General features: G+C 43.5%; 1 protein-coding gene across 2 annotated transcripts; it reads right to left on the reverse strand.

The window, feature by feature from the left end:
* Positions 1-1,129: 1,129 nt before the first annotated feature.
* Positions 1,130-16,913, reverse strand: LOC118084164 (ras-like protein family member 11A-like). Of its 2 annotated transcripts, XM_035113525.3 has the most exons (4): positions 16,576-16,913; positions 10,210-10,266; positions 6,288-6,370; positions 1,130-3,499 (listed from the first exon to the last, which is right to left on the reverse strand). In XM_035113525.3, the coding sequence occupies exons 1-4, from the start codon at positions 16,718-16,720 to the stop codon at positions 3,032-3,034; spliced, it is 753 nt and encodes a 250-aa protein (XP_034969416.1). In that variant the 5' UTR covers positions 16,721-16,913; the 3' UTR covers positions 1,130-3,031. The 2 variants fall into 2 exon arrangements, with proteins under 2 accessions (XP_034969416.1, XP_034969417.1); XM_035113526.3 differs by lacking the exon at positions 10,210-10,266 and having other exon boundaries at positions 1,429-3,499; positions 16,576-16,907.
* Positions 16,914-19,607: the final 2,694 nt, after the last annotated feature.

The raw sequence follows: 19,607 nt of genomic DNA on the forward strand, positions 1-19,607 counted from the left end.
GTTGCCAGGTCAAAAATTATGAAGCCAATGCTGTGATATGGACTTGAAACCACTTTTGGACGATATATTGCTATATCACCCAGCCCTACTGAGGAGATGGGATGATTGAGAGACTTGCAAAGATGAGAGATATAAAACAGGAACTTTATTGGGCATGTGCCAAAATAGCGCCAAGACCATGTGTCCAGTTGAGGGGATGAAGCAACTTTAAACTTTTTTTCTGTCCTTTTCCCAAGAGAATAATCTGTGAGTCTTGTTGACGCAGGCTCCATGCAGTATGTGTGTTTAGGATAAGATTCCCAGTCTCTACAAACTTAACTGAATTAGGGGCCCAAGCACTGAGCGAGGAGCAGTTGGATGTGAGGAAACAGAAGAACAAGATTCAAACACATAATGTCCAGTTTGACCCAGGTATATTGTATCAAACAAATACCTTCCACTGAAAGCAAACTGGCTTCTTCATAAACAACCTAGTGTTAGGAGTAAGCAGTGAGATTGCCAGGTTTGCTGATGATACTGAATAGTTCAGGGTTGTTAAAGCAAAAAGAGATTGCAAAGAGCTTCAAAAGGATCTCTCCTTTTGAACTGGTGACTGGGCTGTAAAATGGCAAATGCAATTCAATATAAACAAGTGTAAAGTGATGCATGTTGAGGCAACCCCCCCCCCAAAAAAAACCCCTTCATTTCACATATATACATCCATGGCATGTTGGTGGTAACAAACCAGGAACGAGCCTTTGGGGTTGTAGTGGGCTGGTGAGATAACTTGAATACTGAGCAAAACTGGCCTCCCAAATTCTTCATCTTGTTTTCAGGTGGCAAAACTAGGGTAAGTGGGATATTTCTCTAAATATTATTAGAAGTGAGGTGGAAAATTCCCCAAAAGTTTCAGGGGCACTGGGGGATAAGACCTCATGATTAGCAGTGGCACGATTGAGGACTCTTTCTTTTTTATAAGTGTTTTGGTTTTTGCTGCTGCTAACACAGGCTTCCTCAACTTCGGCCCTCCATATGTTTTGAGACTACAATTCCCATCATCCCTGACCACTGGTCCTGCTAGCTAGGTATCATGGGTGTTGTAGGCCAAAAACATCTGGAGGGCCGAGGTTGAGGAAGCCTGTGCTAACACAAGTAGCAACAACAGAACTCCTGTGTTGGCAATCTGGGGGCCATTTTTGTATCCTACAAATGGCAGGAATGGCAGAGAATGTTAAGCAAAATGGCCCTCTTTCTCTGGGAGAGGGAGAAAGCTGACCACAGCTCTTCATTTTATTCTAAATTCAGCCCAACTGAAAATTTCAGCCCAGCTCTGCATGGCAAAATAAGAGTGGTGAGTCCAGTACAGATTAGCCTCCCTCAATTTGGTGCCCTCTAGATATATTCATATCAGTCAAGGCCACGGTGCTGGCTGGGAGTGATGGGAGTTGTAACCAAAAACTAGAGGGCACCAGGTTGGTTGGAGAAGGCTGAATTAGGCCAGCAAACTTGGTTGTGTATACTTGCAGCCTGCTCACCATCACTGTGAAAATCAAACATATAGTTACACCCATTTAATAAACCTTTTGTAGCTACTTCATGTAGATGGTGGGGTCCCTACAATTCTATGATGTGGCAATTGCAGTTGGGGCAAGGCAGATGTTCCTTTAAATTGGCATTAGGTAAAGGGACCCCTGACCATTAGGTCCAGTTGTGACCAACTCTGGGGTTGCGGCGCTCATTTGTAGGCCGAGGGAACTGGTGTACAGCTTCCAGGTCATGTGGCCAGCATGACAAAGCTGCTTCTGGCGAACCAGAGCAGCACACGGAAATGCTGTTTACCTTCCCGCTGTAAATACCTTACCTATTTATCTACTTGGACTTTGACGTGCTTTCGAACTGCTAGGTTGGCAGGAGCTGGGACCGAGCAATGGGAGCTCACCCCATCACAGGGATTCAAACCGCCAACCTTCTGATCAGCAAGCCCTAGGCTCTGTGGTTTAACCCACAGCGCCACCTGCTTAATTGACATTAAGTGTACGCAAAATGCCCAGAATCCAATACAGAGCTAAGCACACATTGTCTTAACTATTTTATAGTGGCGTTATGCACTTAAGCACAATTAACTATGAGTTGGAATAGGCCTATTGGGCATCATATGCATGGGTAGGCAAACTAAGGCCCGGGGGCCGGATCCGGCCCAATTGCCTTCTAAATCCAGCCCGCGGGTGGTCCGGGACTCAGCGTGTTTTTACATGAGTAGAATGTGTCCTTATATTTAAAATGCATCTCTGGCTTATTTGTGGGGCATAGGAATTCATTCATTCATTTTTTTCAAAATATAGTCTGGTCCCCCACAAGGTCTGACGGACAGTGGACCGGCCCCCTGCTGAAAAGGTTTGCTGACCCCTGATCATATGCTTCCATGTTAGATCACACTGCTAAGCAAGTCATTCAGTCCAATCTTTAGTACCATCCTAGATAAAACGAGAACTATTTTTCTCAAATGTGCCAGTGCAGTAGGGGCGAGATGAAGTTTTGGTACTTTTCTGTTCTAAGGTAAGCTCTTAAAAACCTAGTTGTGCAGGTTTTCAGTATGGTGAAGGGTGTGTGTTGGCTGGTGCTGCTGCAGTCAACAACCTCCCCTCCCACCTCTGCATCAGTTTTGCAACTCTGTTTAATACGTGGGCAGGTGTTATTTGATTGAAGAAACATGTACGTGGCACTGCAAAATGAGGGAGTACAGATAGACTGCCTTCCTGAAACATGGGGGAGGAGCAAGGCTGATTGACTGGCATGGCTGCATGTCATGCTAGTTGGGAAGCTAAGCTCATGGCATGGATGAAGAACCTGTCTTTAAGATGCCATTGGTCTCGGTGACAATTTCTACACAAAAGGCGCAGCTCTGAAAGCTTGCCATCCAATATCACCTTGTCATGAAGGGATTCTTTCGTACAAAAGATGCTGGCAAAAGAATGCCATAAATAGATATAAATATCCCATTGTCTTATCTCTCCTCTTAAGGCCCAGGCCAGGCTTGCTACTCTGAGATACATCAGAGTGTCGTGGCAGCTCTCCCCTTGGAAGACAAGGCCTGCTTTAGCCGCCTTTTCAGATCCTGCATGTTGGGGGACTTGGGCCGAACAAGATGGAGCCCTCTGCGTTTCTCGCCATTGCAGCTCCCCGTCATCCTGCTCATCTCTTGGCAAAGCTGCTTAAAGGCTTCGTGAACCTCCTCAAAGTTCTCCCGCGCAGACAACTCGCAGTTAGTGCAGCCCAGCTCGTTTGCCAGCTGGAGGCCTTCTTTCACAGACACCTGCCTGGCTCGCAGCAGGTCTCCTTTATTGGCCATGAGGAGCAGAGGGATATTGGCATTGGGGTGGATCTTCCGGATATGCTGGTGCAAGGGGCGGATGGTGCGGTAGCTGGCATGGTCCGTGATGGAATAGACAAGCACAAAACCATCTGCCCAGTAGATGGACCGGTTTATTTGTTCCTGGCAGCAGATAGTGTCATTCTCGTCCTGTCAACAACAAAACCAAGAAGAAAAAAGAAGATTCCAGTTGGGAAGGAACAATGATGCCAGGAAGAATCAGAAGCTCAAACTAAACCAGCCTCCCCGATAACCTTCCATCTGCAACAAGAAAAGTAGACAGGCCCCCTCTGCTGATATCAGCATTCAGAAGGGTCTGTAGGAGAAGAGGCAGCCTTTCAGGTATTGGGTGCCCAAGTCATTTAGGGCTTTAAACACTAATCTGAGCACCTTGAATTGGGTCTGCTAATGAACTGGCAACCAGTGCAGCTTCTTTGTCCCAGTAGTAAATTATTCTTAGGGCCCAGTATCATCACCCATAATGATTTGGAGGAGAAGTCTTCCCCTTCGGGGATTTCTAACCTGCTGGACTCAATGGCTTCTATCATATCGTGATTCCCCCCTGTCCCCCAGTACACTGTCCCATGTCCACCCTATAGAGAAGGATGTGAGCTGTGGCAATCTGTTATATTTGACTGGCAAATGATCCTCATTAGGAGATCATTTTAAAAACAAACATATACCTGTGAATAATTTTTACTTTTTAGAAAGATTTGCAGAAAAGAGCAAAATGACATCCACAGGCAACTGGAAATTTCCCTTTTGTTATATCTGATCGCAGCCCAGAATGAAATTGGTGCAATAATCAAAATGGAATGTGGCCTAATGAAAGATAAAGGGCAGCGGGGTTTTTCTATTTTTGCTTTAAAGGAAATGTCTTCTTAATCATTTATTTTAACCAGAGACACAAATAGTTACTGACCATGCACTTTTCAGACAGCATTTCATCAGCCAACAACCTACATTATCTCTTTCCTTTTGGCTTTCTCTTTCAAAGAATAATGAATTAGGCAAAACCAATTCTCTGGAACTTCTCAAAATTATGAAAGCACAACTACTACTGCTTTGCTTATGACACCCCCCATCCATGCCAATAAAAGCTCTATTAATCTGGGTACAAAGAAGAACAATATTACAGTACTTACCGTAGCATTTTGGTTGGAGACAAACTCCAACTTTTCCAAATATATATTTTTTAATTGTGTGATGGAACTGTTCTTAAGAATCCCTCTTCCCTGCCATGTCTGCACTAAGAATGGCCCAGTTATGTGGTTGCATGTAATACTACATAACCAACATCGTACTTTAAAAGCTTTGGCCCCTTTAAAAGCTCATTTTTAAGAGAGTTTAAAGTATTATGATCGGGAGCCGCTGTTTCTAGTGCTGATAAAGATAAAAAGTGTTGAGGCTTAAATTTGCCCAGAAGTCCGTAATGCTTGGCTCTCAATTTTCATTACCAAGAAAAATGCACTCTGTGGATCCTCAGAGGCACTTTCCCATCATACTAATCCCAGTGATTTTGTAGTTATTATCCTTGCTACTGAAAACTGGCCTTGAATCTGAGCCATCTGTGATAAACCCTGGATCAAATTAAGTCCTGGATCAAATTAAGACCTTCTAGCCTTACCCAATGTGGCACCCTCCAGATGTTTCTAACTCCAACTCCCATCAGCCCCAACCACCATGGCTGATGACTAAGATGATGGGAGTTTTAGTTCAACCATGTCTGGAGGGTACTAGGCTGGGGAGGTTGGTGCATACACTACCCCCCCCCCCACACAGACACACCTCTGATAAAATAGGTTGCGAAGGCTTTTGAAATGTGAACAAAAATATTTGTGTTTTGAGTGTCTACAAGAGCAGAAGCGATGCTTCTTTCTTTCCACCTTCAGAAGTACTGTGTCCAACCCCAAGTCTGTCTCTTTCTACAGCCAGCTGGTGACAGAAGGTTGTCTCCTGTTCCTCAGTTACCAGCCACAATTCTGTTGTCTCTCTAGATCAGGGATGGGGGACCCTGTGCCTCTCCAGATGTTGTTGGACTACAATTCCCGTCATTCCTGAACATCAGCCATGCTAGGGCTGATGGAAGTTGGAGTCCAACAACATGTGGAGGACAATGGTTTTCCCATCCTTGCTGAAGGCCAGGGGTGCAGAAACATTGGTCCCCCAAATGTTGCTGAACTAGTGAACTACAACTCTCTTCAGCCTCAACAAGCATAGCCAGTGGTTGGGGATTATGGGAGCTGTAATTATGCAACATATGCAGGGCCAACAGTTTCCCACACTTGCTCTAGAGTCTAGGCAAAGTGGATTACTCTAGTTTTTCTAATTACACACTATAACTCCTAGACTTAGTTGGCTTTCTAGGATATTTTGTTTATTTCCTTAAAGCACCATTGTACCTTCCCTCCTTGTCCTTTTGCCCTTCATAACTCCTTAAAATTGCCTGTGGGGGTTATTGAGTGTGTGTGTGTGTGTGTGTCTTAAAGGGATACTTCATCCCCCCATGCCTAGGCCATTTGGCTTCACATTATGTGTGTGTATCAGAGAGATTCAAAAGAGAAAAACATGCTACTTTGGGCTCATTGAGAGATGGAGGAAAGCTGGATGCTCTTTTCACCTTCCCTCTGAGGTATTTGTCTTGTACCCTCCAATGTCACTTCTTCCTGAATGAAACATAAGGAAAGGGTGGTGGCAGTCTACTTGAGCACCCACCCTTGGCATAGCTGCTGTACCCTGACTGTTAGTCATGGAAGAAGAATGGAACTTTAAAATGGGCACCAAGCCAACCAATATTGCTGAACCCCAGCACTCTGGCCATTAGCTGTGAAAGCTGGGGTTGATGGGAGGAGTTCAACAACATCTGGAGAGCATCACATTGGCTACTTCTACATTAAGACTTCGTTTTAAACATCTCAACATTAAAAAGCCATTTTACCTCCAGTGAAACGAAGGGTGTATCCTGAACTTGCAAAGTGAGCTGCTCTCCATCGATGGTGAATTTCCTGGAATACAATGCACCTGGCAAAAAAGAGAGATGACAACCAGATGGATACATGGAATATTTCCCATCAGAGCCTGCACAACCCAACTGGTAACTAAGCAAAAGCCTGGGGCAGCCATGCTATGCAAATGCTTATTGGCAGAGAGAGGCTGGTGCCTGCATTTTTGGACATGGTACACAGGGGGAATTTAGATGTTCATCAGCTGGGCTAAATTCTTCGTGCACTAAAAGATGTGAGAGTGAGCCCCAAGCTGTTCAGAGCACATGCATGGATATAAATAGGGAAGAAGGACTGCAAAGACAGGTCTGGTAAGGGAAGGCGTTGGGACAGTCCCTTTACCTTTACTTTAATACTTTCAGCAACAGCCTGAGCAGGTGTTAACATTTCCTACTATGGAGACAGGCTGCTGTTAAAGGCACAGAAGTACCACAAGTTAAAAACCTGGAACAGTTATGCTTTAGGAAGTATATTTTCGGATTCACTTGAGATGAAAACTTCAGTCACAAAATGTCTCCATCTCCAAGTGTGCTTCCAGTCTGATCTGATATTTTTTCTGCTGCACTTGGTAAAAGGTTGCAGCTCATGTTTCCACCATGTAGTCATTTAGCACTTGCCAAAGCACTGGGGAAGCTTAGCCCAGTGAGAATAACTTCTATGAACCTTTGCCAACCTGGTGCCCTCTAGAGGTTTGGTACGGTTGTGCAGAGAGTTGCAATCCAGAATGTATTTTGGCAGCAGAGGTGTACCTAGTCTCTCTTGTGTCCTTGGCAAGGAGAAGTATCAGCGCCCCTTAAGCCAGGGGAGACAATGGACAAGCAAGTCAAGAAGTTTGCAGAGCAGTGGAGGAGTGGCCTGGGGAGGGCTCCTAGCCACCCTCAGCCAGAGTGGAGAGGTGTGATTTTTGTGCCCCCCTGTGCCTGCACCCTTGGTAGCAGCCAGCCTAGTCAACCTCTAGGTTTGCCCCTGTGTGGGAACATTTTCCATAATTTAACTATGCACTGTGAAATGCAGTACTTCATTTTCTCTGTCCTGACTCTTCCAACATTCAGCTTCAGTGGGTGTTCCTGGGTTGCCAATAGCTGGGATGGAAACAAAGCAAAGCAAAGCTGGAAGTATGAGTGCTCCAGACGAATGAAAGGGAGAGAAGACGAGCCCAAGAGGGACAATGGAAGTTACAGAATCTTAGACCAGACCAGAATCTTTGTCTATCTGTTCTGAATAGCAACAGCCCTCCAAGGTCTCAGAAGTCTTTCCCATCACTGCTTACCTAATCATTTAACTGGAAATGCTGCAAATTGAGCCTGGGACCTTCTACCTGCATAGCATTGTGTTCTACCATCGAGCTCTCCCATATAGCAATTTTCTGAGATGTCAAAGCCAGTTGTGTCCTGACAATGTTCCAAGACTCCTTACACAGGGAAACCCTCAATCTTTCTTACATGCAGGGGGCCTCATCTTTTCAATGGGAGGAAGCATTCAGTCACACAGATTTGTACTTGCAGATTGAAATGGTACACTCCAGGTACTGTTTTACTGCATCACTAAACCAGAGCCTCCATCTGAAATGGTTTTAAGTAAGAAAGCCGGCAGATGGGTTTGGACAAATCAAGCCCTGGAGGTGGTGATGCAGTGTCCTATTTGCTCTAATGTGGCAGCTCCTCTGGGAGCCCTGTGGCTGTGGCACTTGGCCCACCATGCTGAGTGCTGGCACCAGACCTGACTGAAAGAGTGAATACACAGGCAGGAGAAATGTACCTGGCTTGGAGCTGACACCATTTTATAAGTAGCTTATGAAACTAAGTCCAGACAGCACATTATTCCACTTCCATAACACATCAAAAGGAGATGTCTGGGTACTTCCAGACACTAATCATATTTGGCCCTAGCAGTGGGAGAAGTAGTATTTCTCCATGGCCTCAGATATATATGACGACTGTTTCCGATCTATAACATATTTGCTTCTGCTTGAAGGATTGCTGAAGGGATGGTTGTTTAATGGAAAAAGCATGCAGCTCCCAGCAATGCTTCTCTAGCAGCCAAATCTTGGAAACATAGAGATTTGAAGCACAAATCCTGTGCATGGTTACACAGAAACAGAAAAAAAGCACCAACAAATCAAGTACATGAGCAAAAGATCAGCCCGTTGACAGCCTTAAGAGCAAAGGTGAGGAATGAAAAGCCAAGCAGTGCATTTTAATCAGATGAAAGGGACAGAGCTAGAGGGGCGAAGTTTCCAGTTTCTTATTAATCAGTCAGGAGGGAGAATTGACATTTGATCACTCCAAGAGTCTTGTGGGAACTAAACAACAAAAGGCTGCAAACCTACGTAGGTTGATTTAGAACCTACCCACTGCATTTTGGGCATAGCTGCCAAGTTTTCCCTTTTCTCGCAAGGAAGCCTATTCAGCATAAGGGAATTTCCCTTAAAAAAGGGGAGAACTTGGCAGCTATGATTTTGGGTAGGGGGAATATGTGGTGTCCAGGAAAGGTGTCATAGGACCACAGCCAAAGTGTCTTGTGGCAACTTAAAGGTAAGCAGCTTTCATGGACTAGGGACCACCTCATCAGATCCATAAAGAGTTAATCCTCAGTTGGGAGATATGCCTGTCAATCTTTAGGATACCACAAGACTTCTGCTGTGGAATTTGCCATGTCCAGTAAAGTTACTTAAAACTTTTGATTTTGTCATGGGCCCTCCTTCCTTCAGCCTGAAGCAGCCAATTATTTTTACTGGATTCTGTGCAGTTTTTACTGGCTCCTGTTTAGTCTTTGTTTCCTTGCTGGGTCATCACTGGCCTTTGTCCTCTCCTAATAGCCCATCCAAACTGCCTTGGCTCATTGGCACAACTAAACCCAGGGGGTTTCTGTGGTTGGCAAAGTTTTAACCTTGATTAATTCTCACTTTTACTAAATCCTAACACATTTAAGGGGATCTAGTGTTGCCCCCCCATCTCATAACATATCAAATGCTTTTTTAAAAGGCTGGGGGCGGGGGAACAGTTGGCAGAGTCACCTTGTTGTTATTAAATGTACAAGGACAGGCTAAGCTGCCATTTTGCTGGTCAACTGACAAACCCACTTACATCTATTTCAGTCTTGCCCTTTTTGAACAGCGCTAAAGAAAGAAAGTCTATATTTCAGGTTGGTGCTTTTTTAAACACAGTGTTCATTTCCACTGCTTGTTGGAAATGGAGAGCTGGATAATGCTTGGCCCTCTGTCCGTCGATGGAAGCAACGGTCTTTTGATCCTTTTTCTTTATAGGAAGTGTGTCAGCCAGACTCATTCTTCTGATCCTTTTCTATTAAAGTGAATAAAGTATTAGCTTAAAGGGGGGGGCTGTAAATAATTGGGCTTTGATTTATTGTTTTCATAGCCAGGGGCAGCTCACTGAAAATATGCACATTTTAGACAGTGTTTTAGCATTTTCTTTTGCCTGTGATCCACAGAACTAAAAGAAAAGAAGGCTGGCTCTGGAACAGTCTTCCCCAACCTGGTGCAAAAATCCCATTATCATTGACTATTTGCCATGCTGGCTGAGGCTGATGGAAGCTGTAGTTTGCAGGATCTCAAGGGTACCAGGTTGGGGAAGGCTGGTTTAGAAACATAAGAATATGAACCCAGCAATGAGCCTATTCAACCCATCAAGTGAGAGACCGAAGGAGCCAGGTATTCAAACTCGGAGCAGCCCCACATGGCAAATTAAAATCTTTATTTTTCAACCATAAGAGGAACAGCAATCCATTCACCTGACCTGTCCTGTATATTTTGACCACATGACCCTTCATTCTGTCCCCAGGACAGTTAGACACAAATACATTAGTTTTAATGATGTAGCGTTAGAAGGTTAGACGTACCGGTATTGGCTTCATAGTCTCCAATAAATCGCTTGGTGAGGAAGCGTACAATTAGGGCTGCAAAACAAGGGGGAAAATGCCGCTTTTTAGTCAGCGTTAGAAAATGTCAGAAACTGCAGCCACAGGCTGGGAGTGGTAATTAAACACATGCTTTCATTCCATGTACTACACACATTTCATTGGCAATAGTGCAAGATGGGAAGAACATGTTTAGCAACGAAGAACCATTGCACCAGACATGTGCAATGCAATCAAGAACCACTCCTCAGTATGCACCAACGTTTTGTGACCACAACAGGCATCACATTTGTATTTATTTATTAAGATTGCAGCAATGTGTTATACGTAGGTCTGCATCTGACGCTAGTTTGGAAATCTCAGCTAGAGCAAAATTCAGCGGCCAGATTGCTCACCTGGGTTTGAAAATATTACACTGATCCTAATCCAACTGCACCGTCTACCAATTAATTTCTGGGCCCAATTCAAAGTACTGGTTTAGACCTATAAAGCCTTAAATGGCTCAATACCTCAAGGACTGCCTGCAATCATCACCATCATGGCTTTTTTCTGGGGGTACGCAGGGGTACGCATACCCCTAAACATTTTACAGGTAGGTAGCCGTGGTGGTCTGACGCAGCCAGTTTCTGATTCAGTGTATCTGAAGAAGTGTGCATGCACACGAAAGCTCATACCTATGACAAACTTAGTTGGTCTCTAAGGTGCTACTGGAAGGATTTTTTTATTTTGTTTCCCTAAACATTTTGTGAATCTTTATACTTTTGTCCATTTACTGTATTTATTTTTCCCAATTTGAACTATAAAATGGTGGTTTTCTTGAGTCAAATTGAGAGTACCCCTAAACATTTTTAGAAGAAAAAAGCAATAATAATAATAATAATAATAATAATAATAATAATAATAATAGTACCCTGGCCACCTGGCTTCCCCAGCCACTCTGGGCAGCTTACACAGGAATATTAAACAGAACAAAATTTCAAACATTAACAGCTTTCCTAAACAGGGCTGCCTTCAGATGTCTTCTAAAAGTCAGAAAGTTGTTTATTTCCTTGACATCTGATGGGAGGGTGTTCCACAGGGTGGGCGCAACTACCAAGAAGGCCCTCTGAGTCTCTTCTTTGTGTGCCTCCTTCACAAGAGGTTTGGCAAATGGCAGCATGAGAATAGACTTTTCTGCAGTGGCTCCCCATTTGTAGAAGGCTCTCCCCAGGGAGGTTCAGCTGTGGTTTCAATACAGTGATACCTCGGGTTAAGTACTTAATTGGTTCCGGAAGTCCGTACTTCAATTGAAGTGAACTTTCCCATTGAAAGTATTCAAAAGTGGATTAATCTGTTCCAGATGATGAAAAGCACCCCCTAAAACAGCAATTTAGCACGAATTTTACTGTCTAATAAGACCATCAATCCATAAAATGAAGGCAATAATCAATGTACTGTACTATAAAATAAATAAGACAGTATTATAGATGATAAAAAATAAAATTATTACAGTGGTACCTCGGGTTAAGTACTTAATTGGTTCCAGGGTGCCATTCACACCCCGAAAAGTACTTAATCCGAGCGGTGATAGCGCACGTGAAGCGTCGATAGAGTAGTTCTGTGCATGCGCAAAACATGCAGATCGCTTCCGCGCATGCGCCACTGCGGAACCCAGAAGTAAACACTTCTGGTTCCGCGGAGTACTTAAATTGAAAGTACTCAAACCGAAGCGTACTTAAACCGAGGTATGACTGTACACATTTTGAGGTGCTAGGCAAAAAAACATTCCTCCTCATCCAGGCCTCTGGCTCATTGACATCCAATGCCCTTTTAAATGTGCTGTGGTGGGGGGGATTATTGGGTTTTTTTTGTTTTTATTACTTAATATTGTGTTTTTTATATTGTGATTTTATGTTGTGAACTGCTCTGAGATCTACCAGTATAGGGCGGTATACAAATTTAATAAATAATACTAATACTAATAAATGATTTAATATTCTCATTCTCAAAGTGTCTGCCCCCCCCCCAAAAAAAAACTGCACTGGGTCTCTCAGGGCCACTTCACACATTACACAGCATCAAACCTTGGTTTGCAATCAAATTGGAATTCTACTCAGACACACCTACAGTATGTGTGTTTTTGAATAACATTTGCATTTGCGAATGTTTTGGTCATGTTCAGGGAAGAGATGTACTGTAGTTCTGCTTTCCATGCGAAAGGTTCAAACTCTAGCATCTCCAGGTAGGAAAGACACCTGCCTGAAACCTTAGAGCCAATTTAGGCAGTACTGAGCTAGATAAGCCAATATTCTGACCTAGTATAAGAAAAGCTTCCTTTGTTGGGAAGGCCATAGTTTAACGGTAGAGCACATGTTTTGCATGCAAAAGGTCCCATAGAGAGCACGCAGGCAGCTCTCTGTTTGTGCAGAGGGTGACTTCCAGGTCATTAAGCACATCAGCGGCTGCATATAAGCCTTCCCTGCCCTGCCCCCGAAGCCCAAAGTGGCCCACATGTTGACAGCCATGCATCAATCGGAGGTGCACAAAATGGTCACTGCCTATATTCAGGAACTGCTGTGAGAGGCCCCAGTGACTTTATGAAACCTTAGAGAATCACTGCCAGCCAGTGTAGGTGATATTGAGCTTGATGGTCTCATCCAGGACAACAGTTATGCTTTTAAGGGTAAGCCCTAAAAATGCTTAATGTGTGAAGTGGCCTTCAAAAATACTGTATTTGACATGACCCTTTAAAAATCACAGTATTTGTCTATGGTTTTCTTATCACTCGCTGCAAACACGTTTTCTAAGATGCTGCTTGCCAATATCACGAGAGCTAGAAACTTGAAAAGTAATACCTCAAACTCCTAAGGGTTCCATATACAGTATTGTCACAGAAAAAACTCTTAGGCCATCATCTCCTGCCCCCATTAGTACAATTTCCATGTAGCATATGTAAGAAATTATTTGTGGTTAATAATTTGGCTTGGCCTGGTGACTGCATTACAGGTATGTAGCAGATTAAGCCATTCAGGACTGAGGGGAATTGTTCATTATGTATTACCTCTTTCTGGACACCCCCCCCCCCCGCGAAGTTCTTCTGGAGAGACAGCCTAAGTCCCTAAGTGTATTTACAGAGTGTAGCATGGAAATGGATATATTAACCCAGATCAAAAGTCACATAATTAATCTACAAAGGAAACAGCAATCACAACGTGAACTTTCAGATTTAAGCTTAACTGTATTCAAAACAGCACATTCTTACAATGCCAACCCATGCAAACCGACTCATAAGTTCAACAGGAGTTACTCTCATAGACATGTAAACAGGCCTGCAGCCAAGGACATCATTCTGCTAGCTGCTCTTAAGGCTATATGTCTGCTATAAAACTCCCGTCTATTTTTTTTCCACATTCACATTTATCTTCTTTTTCATGGCTTTCTCACTTCCCTGCATTTGGGAGTCTGGGACACTAAGTTTTCCACCGCTGTCTCCCTTATATTAAGTGGAATTCCCATAGCGCCTTTCAACCCAACTTATTATTAGGAGGAAATGAATCATGTGATATGCACACACACTTCATATCTATTGCTTACTGCAGGACGGAAAAGCAACAGCATATATCCACCATTTTTATGCAACCTTTTTTGATGCAATGAGCTAGCTAAAGGTGGAACTACTCAATGCTGCCACCCAAACACAGTGCTCCCTAACACTGTCTTTTGTTTTGTACAACAACTCCCATCAGCCAGAAATGGAAATCAAACCTCAAGAAGGAAGCAGGCTGGTGAAGGCGAAATTTTGCAAACAACAGGCATGCTCAGTAGGGTGTATGGGAGTTGCAGCCCAAAACTTCTGAAGGGCACCAAGTTGGCAATGGGAGTCACGGTCAATGTAGGTTTGGGAGCTCACCTTTGCTAGGGTAAAGTGTAATTCCATCTTCAGTGGAGAAGATGAGGCCCAATGGCTTGTGCAGCAACGACCTAGGGTGTCTCCCTGAATTGTCTGCAATGAGCAAGGGTCCTGTGGCAGACCTGCAGAGCATCCCTCCACCGTAAGGGAGAATCCATGGATATGAAAGATTATTGTAATATGACTGCTTATACCATAAGGGCACAAGAAGAGCCCTGCTGGATCAGGCCAAAGATGGCACATTTTGTCCAGGGACTTGTTTCCCACAGTGACCAAATGGATGTTCCAGGAGAAGCCTACAGGTGGTACAAGTGGCATTGAGAGGCATATACTGCCCCTGACAGTGGAGGGAGAACATAGCCATCATGGCTAGCAGCCTTCGAGAGCCTTATCCATGAATTTGTCTAAACCCTAAACCCTTTTCGAAAGCCTTCCATGTTGATGGCCATCGCTACATGTTTTGGAAGAAAATTCCATACTTTTGTTATGGGTTGTGTGAAGAAGTTATTTGGTCACTCCTGAACCTCCTAACATTCAGCTTCACTGGATGACGCAAGGTTCTAGAATTATGAGAGAGGGAGAAAAACTTCTGTCTATCCACTTCCTTCACACCATGGATATCATGCATGTCCTCCAATCACCTTTTTGCTAAACCAGCACCCTCCCCACTGCAAAAAAAAGGTATTTTCTCTTTGTTGCAGAATTGCTCCAGCCGTAGTAATTTTTTATTTTTTATTGCTCTTTTCATGCCTCCCCTACTGTCTTCCCTGGCAACCCGCTCTCTGAAAACTGTTCCATGTATCTCCTGTTGGATTTGAGAGCAGATTCTGTCTTCCACCAACAGAAGGTCACTCCCCAATGCCTGGCTCATGACCCTCTGGAGGGTGTCCATCCTGCACTCTCCTCCCTGTTTTGTGGGGGAGGGACCAAAGCACAGTTTGATAACTGAGGCACTTGGCACCCAGTTCTGCTTTCAGATAGCCAATCAGATAGCATTCCAAATTCCTGGGAGCAGCGGGGTGGAGTGGGGGGCTTTTCCTTCTTTCACTCCTCTGTACAGAAATCCCAGCACATTGCAGAGCATTTCAGGGCCTATTCAAGGGTGGGTGGCTTATTGGTGGTAGGTAGGGATGGTCAGGTAAGTCCATTTCAGATTTTCTCATTTTTCCCATTCTTACAGTTCCACACCATGTTCTGGTTTTAAGTCATGTTTGTTTGTTTGTTGCTTTTTAATGTGAATCTCTCCTAATAGTCACACTTGTATGGAATTTGGCCCTTATACACATTTCCCCAATAAATTTCCCTTAATATATTTTTGTACGATTATTTCTTTTTTACTAATATATGCATTTTTGTACCAACTACTTGGATGGAGAACCGCACTGTAAAATTTAGAGAAGTGCGAATTTTGAAGGGTAGCTGTGTTTAAGGTCTTTTGTTCCAGAAAGTGCAAATTAGGTGGGTTCACCTTTAATGCGAAGTGAATCTAATTTCTGCCCATCCCCAGTGGTGGGTAAGTGCCTTTACTTGTGGAGCAGAAGATTGCTAGTTCTCACTCTGAGCAAGGGGGCCGTATATTCAGCTAGGAATGCAGTGTAACAGTAGAGCACATGCTAGAGGGTCCCAGGTTCAAGTCCTGGCATCTCCTTTTTAAAGCAGGTGATGGAGAAAACTCCACCGGGTGACACCCTGGAGAGCTGCTGCCAGTCAGAGTAGACTATACTGGGCTAGATGGGCAACTAGATGGGCAACTAGATAAGTTTCCTCTCCCTCTTCCATACATTCATTTCATGCAAAGCACTGGAGGAGCCAGACCAGCTGCATCTCACTTGGGACTGGTATCACAAGTCAGCACAGTTGGGCATCTGCGCTCCTCAGGAAGGGGGCCCACTAATAAGAGGCCCCTTGACCTGCTACAGTAAAGGAGTGGTGTCATGAAGGAGAGGGGCGCCTGGAAGATGTCTAGCCCAAGGACCCCCCCCAGTCGATCCTAGGCTCACCATGTGAACTGACAGCGTAACATAGAATACCCCAAACTCCATGCTGCGGGGAAAGCCTGGCAGCAGTAGCCCAGCCCTCTTTCAAGAAAGCTTCTCTACCAAGGTGGATCCTCTCATTGATGAAACCTTGATAAGCTTCCGGTGAAATCCCCGTGCAACATAATACAAAACTTGCTAGTGGAGGTCAATGCCAACGAACCTTGACCTTCCCCCTCGATTCATCTGCTTGAAAATCTCCAGGCATTATATTTCATAGCGGCATGGGGGTGGGGGTGGGAATCTGATCTGGTTAACCTTTACATTCTGCAAGATAAACATGGGCTCGGATCATTATTTCCATCAAATATTAACATAAAATCAGATGGCAGATGTGGAGAGAGGAGGGGGAGGGAGGGCGAGGAGGGGGGGGGGAAGAAAGAAAAGACCAGGCTGCTTCCACAGCAACTCCTGAAGACTTACCCGTTTTACCAACGCCGCTGCCACCCAACACAACGAGCTTGATGACTTTGTTGGCTGCGCAGTCCAGGACAGGATATTCAGGGATGGGAAGTAATAGGAAATTTGTGGAGTAATGTGACATAGTATTCCCAGAGAGGAAGCGCATGCCAGTGGAGGAGACCTGATGAGCTCTGCTGATGGGGTAGGAAGAGAACCGAGCAAAAAGCACAATTCCCCCTTGCCTCTCCCCTCTCTCGTGCCACCCTGACAATGGAATCTCCCGGCAGTTTCATTGAAGCAGCATTTTGGAGGAAGAAAAATAGAGCAGCCGCCAGTCCCCTCTCCCCCCAAAAGATTGTGCTCCGACAGGCAGAGGGGAACGTTTTGATCATCCCCAGTGAAAACTGACTCCTGCATTCCTCAGCCAATCAGAAGTCAAAACATGACATTCCATTACTTGGGACATAAAGTCCGGGCCTCACAGTAAACTGCACTCATTTTCTGCCATTTTTCACTCATTCTGTTTCTTTGCTGACCATTTTACTGGTTGAAACTTGGAATTAATCAGGAGGAGATTATTTCAGGAATAACATTTTTCGTGGGGTGGGGATAGGGAGAAGAAAGTAAAATTCGCTTTGATGTCTTGCCACTGGGTTCTGAGGGGCTACGTTTTGTGCGGCAGAAACTTCTGTTAAATAAGCAAAACCACAAACACTGAGGAAGGGAGCTCTGAAACAATGCTTCCAAGTTGGACTGAAGCTACAAATTGTAATGGGTTCATCAGCACGATTAGTAATCTGAAATAGATACTGGCCATGAGTGGACTCTGAGGTAGGTCTGGTATCCTTAAGGGACTGCAGGTAGCAATGGGATGGGTGAATTTGTCATTTTAAATTTCTTAATTTTCCCAATCTTGAGTTCAGTTTTGCACATTTACACATCATTTTGCAATTTAAAAAATAAATACAAAAATCCCTCATTAAAATTCACCAGCTTTTTAGTACAATTTTCTCGAAAAATATATACATTTTCATATGCAGTTTTGTCGCAGCATGATTCCTGACAGGAGTGAGACCTTGTCAGTATGACTTGCGATGCTTGCCAATCTGCCACCAGGCTAAGTTCAAGGTGTTACTATTAGTATAGAAAAAGCGTAACAACTTGGGACCAGTTTACTATGAGATCGCCTTACCCCGTATGTGCCCACTTGACTGCTTCGATCTGCAGAATTGGCACTACTATAGGTGCCACATAATATTGGCACAGCATTTTAAAAACTCAATTTTGTAGTGTGGCAACAACGGCACTTTGTGACTCCCTGCCTATGGATAGCAGGCAGGCACCGTTATTATATTCTTTTCCATGCCTGCTGAAGACATTCTTATTTAGACAAGCCTGTCCAGATGGTTAGAAGGTTTGTATGAGTTTCAATTTATTTTAGTCTGTTCTATTATGGTATTAGCTTTCTGTATGTTTTAAGTTATGGTTGTAAAAATTTTTTAGCAATGATTTTATTATCTTCTCTGTTTTGTAAACTGGGTTGGCACTGCAAATAAATCAATAAATAATATACACATTTTTGCAAAGCTATTTTGTCTAAAGTGCTACATTTATACATTTCTGACCTAATATATGTGTTGTTCTACAAATTACTGGGCTGGAGCATTGCATTTCAAAATACAGTGTGCATTATTGAAGGACTGCACATGGGTTTGTATTTTGTTTCAGTAAGTGTGAATTAGACAGGTTCGGTTTAAATGTGAACAGAAATTCTCTCCTGTGCTTAGCTGTATTGAGTGTTAGTCATACCCAGAGTCAAGCCACGGAAATTAATGAACACGACTGACTTAATTTTCTTAGCTCTACTCTGAGTTAATACTCAGTTGGCTACAATTTTGCTTCCCCAGTTACCAACCCAGAGGCTACAGCAGGGGTAGGCAACAAGGTGCCCTCTAGATGTTGTTTGATTGCATTTCCCATCATCCCTGATCTTTGGGCATGCTGGCTCGGACTGATAGGAGTTGGGATCCAACAATATTTGGGAGGAATGCACTACATTTGACTATCCCTGGGCAGTAGAAAAGTATAGCGGGAGTTGCACCCGTAACAAAAAGGTCTGCAAGTAGCCTCTTTTGAAAAGAGCTAGTGAGTGCTTGGTTCAAGAACCTTCACACATACACACCCCAAGTGCAGAGTGCAGTTTCAGTAACACAGCTGCTGACCCAGCAGGGATAAAGTATCAGTACTGAACTCATTGCCCTATATAATTTTTGATATCTGTGATATTCGGGGTTTTTGTTTGTTTGTTTATAAACTGGACTTTTATGTATTTTAATTCTCATATCTGTAAACCGCTTTGAGATTACTTTGCTAATGGCAAGTGATACATAAATATTATTAAATTCAAAGTAAATCGAATCAAATCGTCTAAGGCTTCAGCCACAGAGTGAAAACCAAAACAAGAACATTCCCTGATTAATTGGTAGGATTGTAAACAAGTACTGGTAACAAGAATGGAATGTTTGAAAAAACATAGGAAATACCCTGATGGAAGGGAGTGTTTTTTAGTCATTAGTATTAGATTAGATTTCAATTAAATTAAATTATGAATTGCTTCTCATAAAACACCCTAAAGTGATTTTGCAATAAAATCACATATAAAACAATTTCAAGTACCAACACATTGGGATAAAAATATTCCCTTAAAAGTCTTTTTGGAAAATTGAAGGTTCAAAGGTTATTTAACTGAAGGTTATTAAACTTGTGAGACTGGTAGCCTCTGTTTTGAGAAAACTCAAAAACACAATGAAGAGTCTTGTGGCATATTAAGAACTAGCACGTTTTATGATGGCTGTGCTCTCGTGGACTAAAAGTCATGTTGTGCTATGATCTGCAGTTTTCTGATATACCGTATTATGCACATGAGTGTAGGGTTAGGGGGGATGGAGTTAAATGGCAATAAAATGAAAGTATCACAGTCTCACAATTCAGTCAGAGCTTAGATGAACTTTCCTCAACCCAATACCCTTCAAATGCTGTTGGATTGCAACTCC

Source organism: Zootoca vivipara, chromosome Z2, assembly GCF_965207765.1.
Source record: "Zootoca vivipara chromosome Z2, rZooViv2.hap1.1, whole genome shotgun sequence".
Lineage (NCBI taxonomy): Eukaryota > Metazoa > Chordata > Lepidosauria > Squamata > Lacertidae > Zootoca > Zootoca vivipara.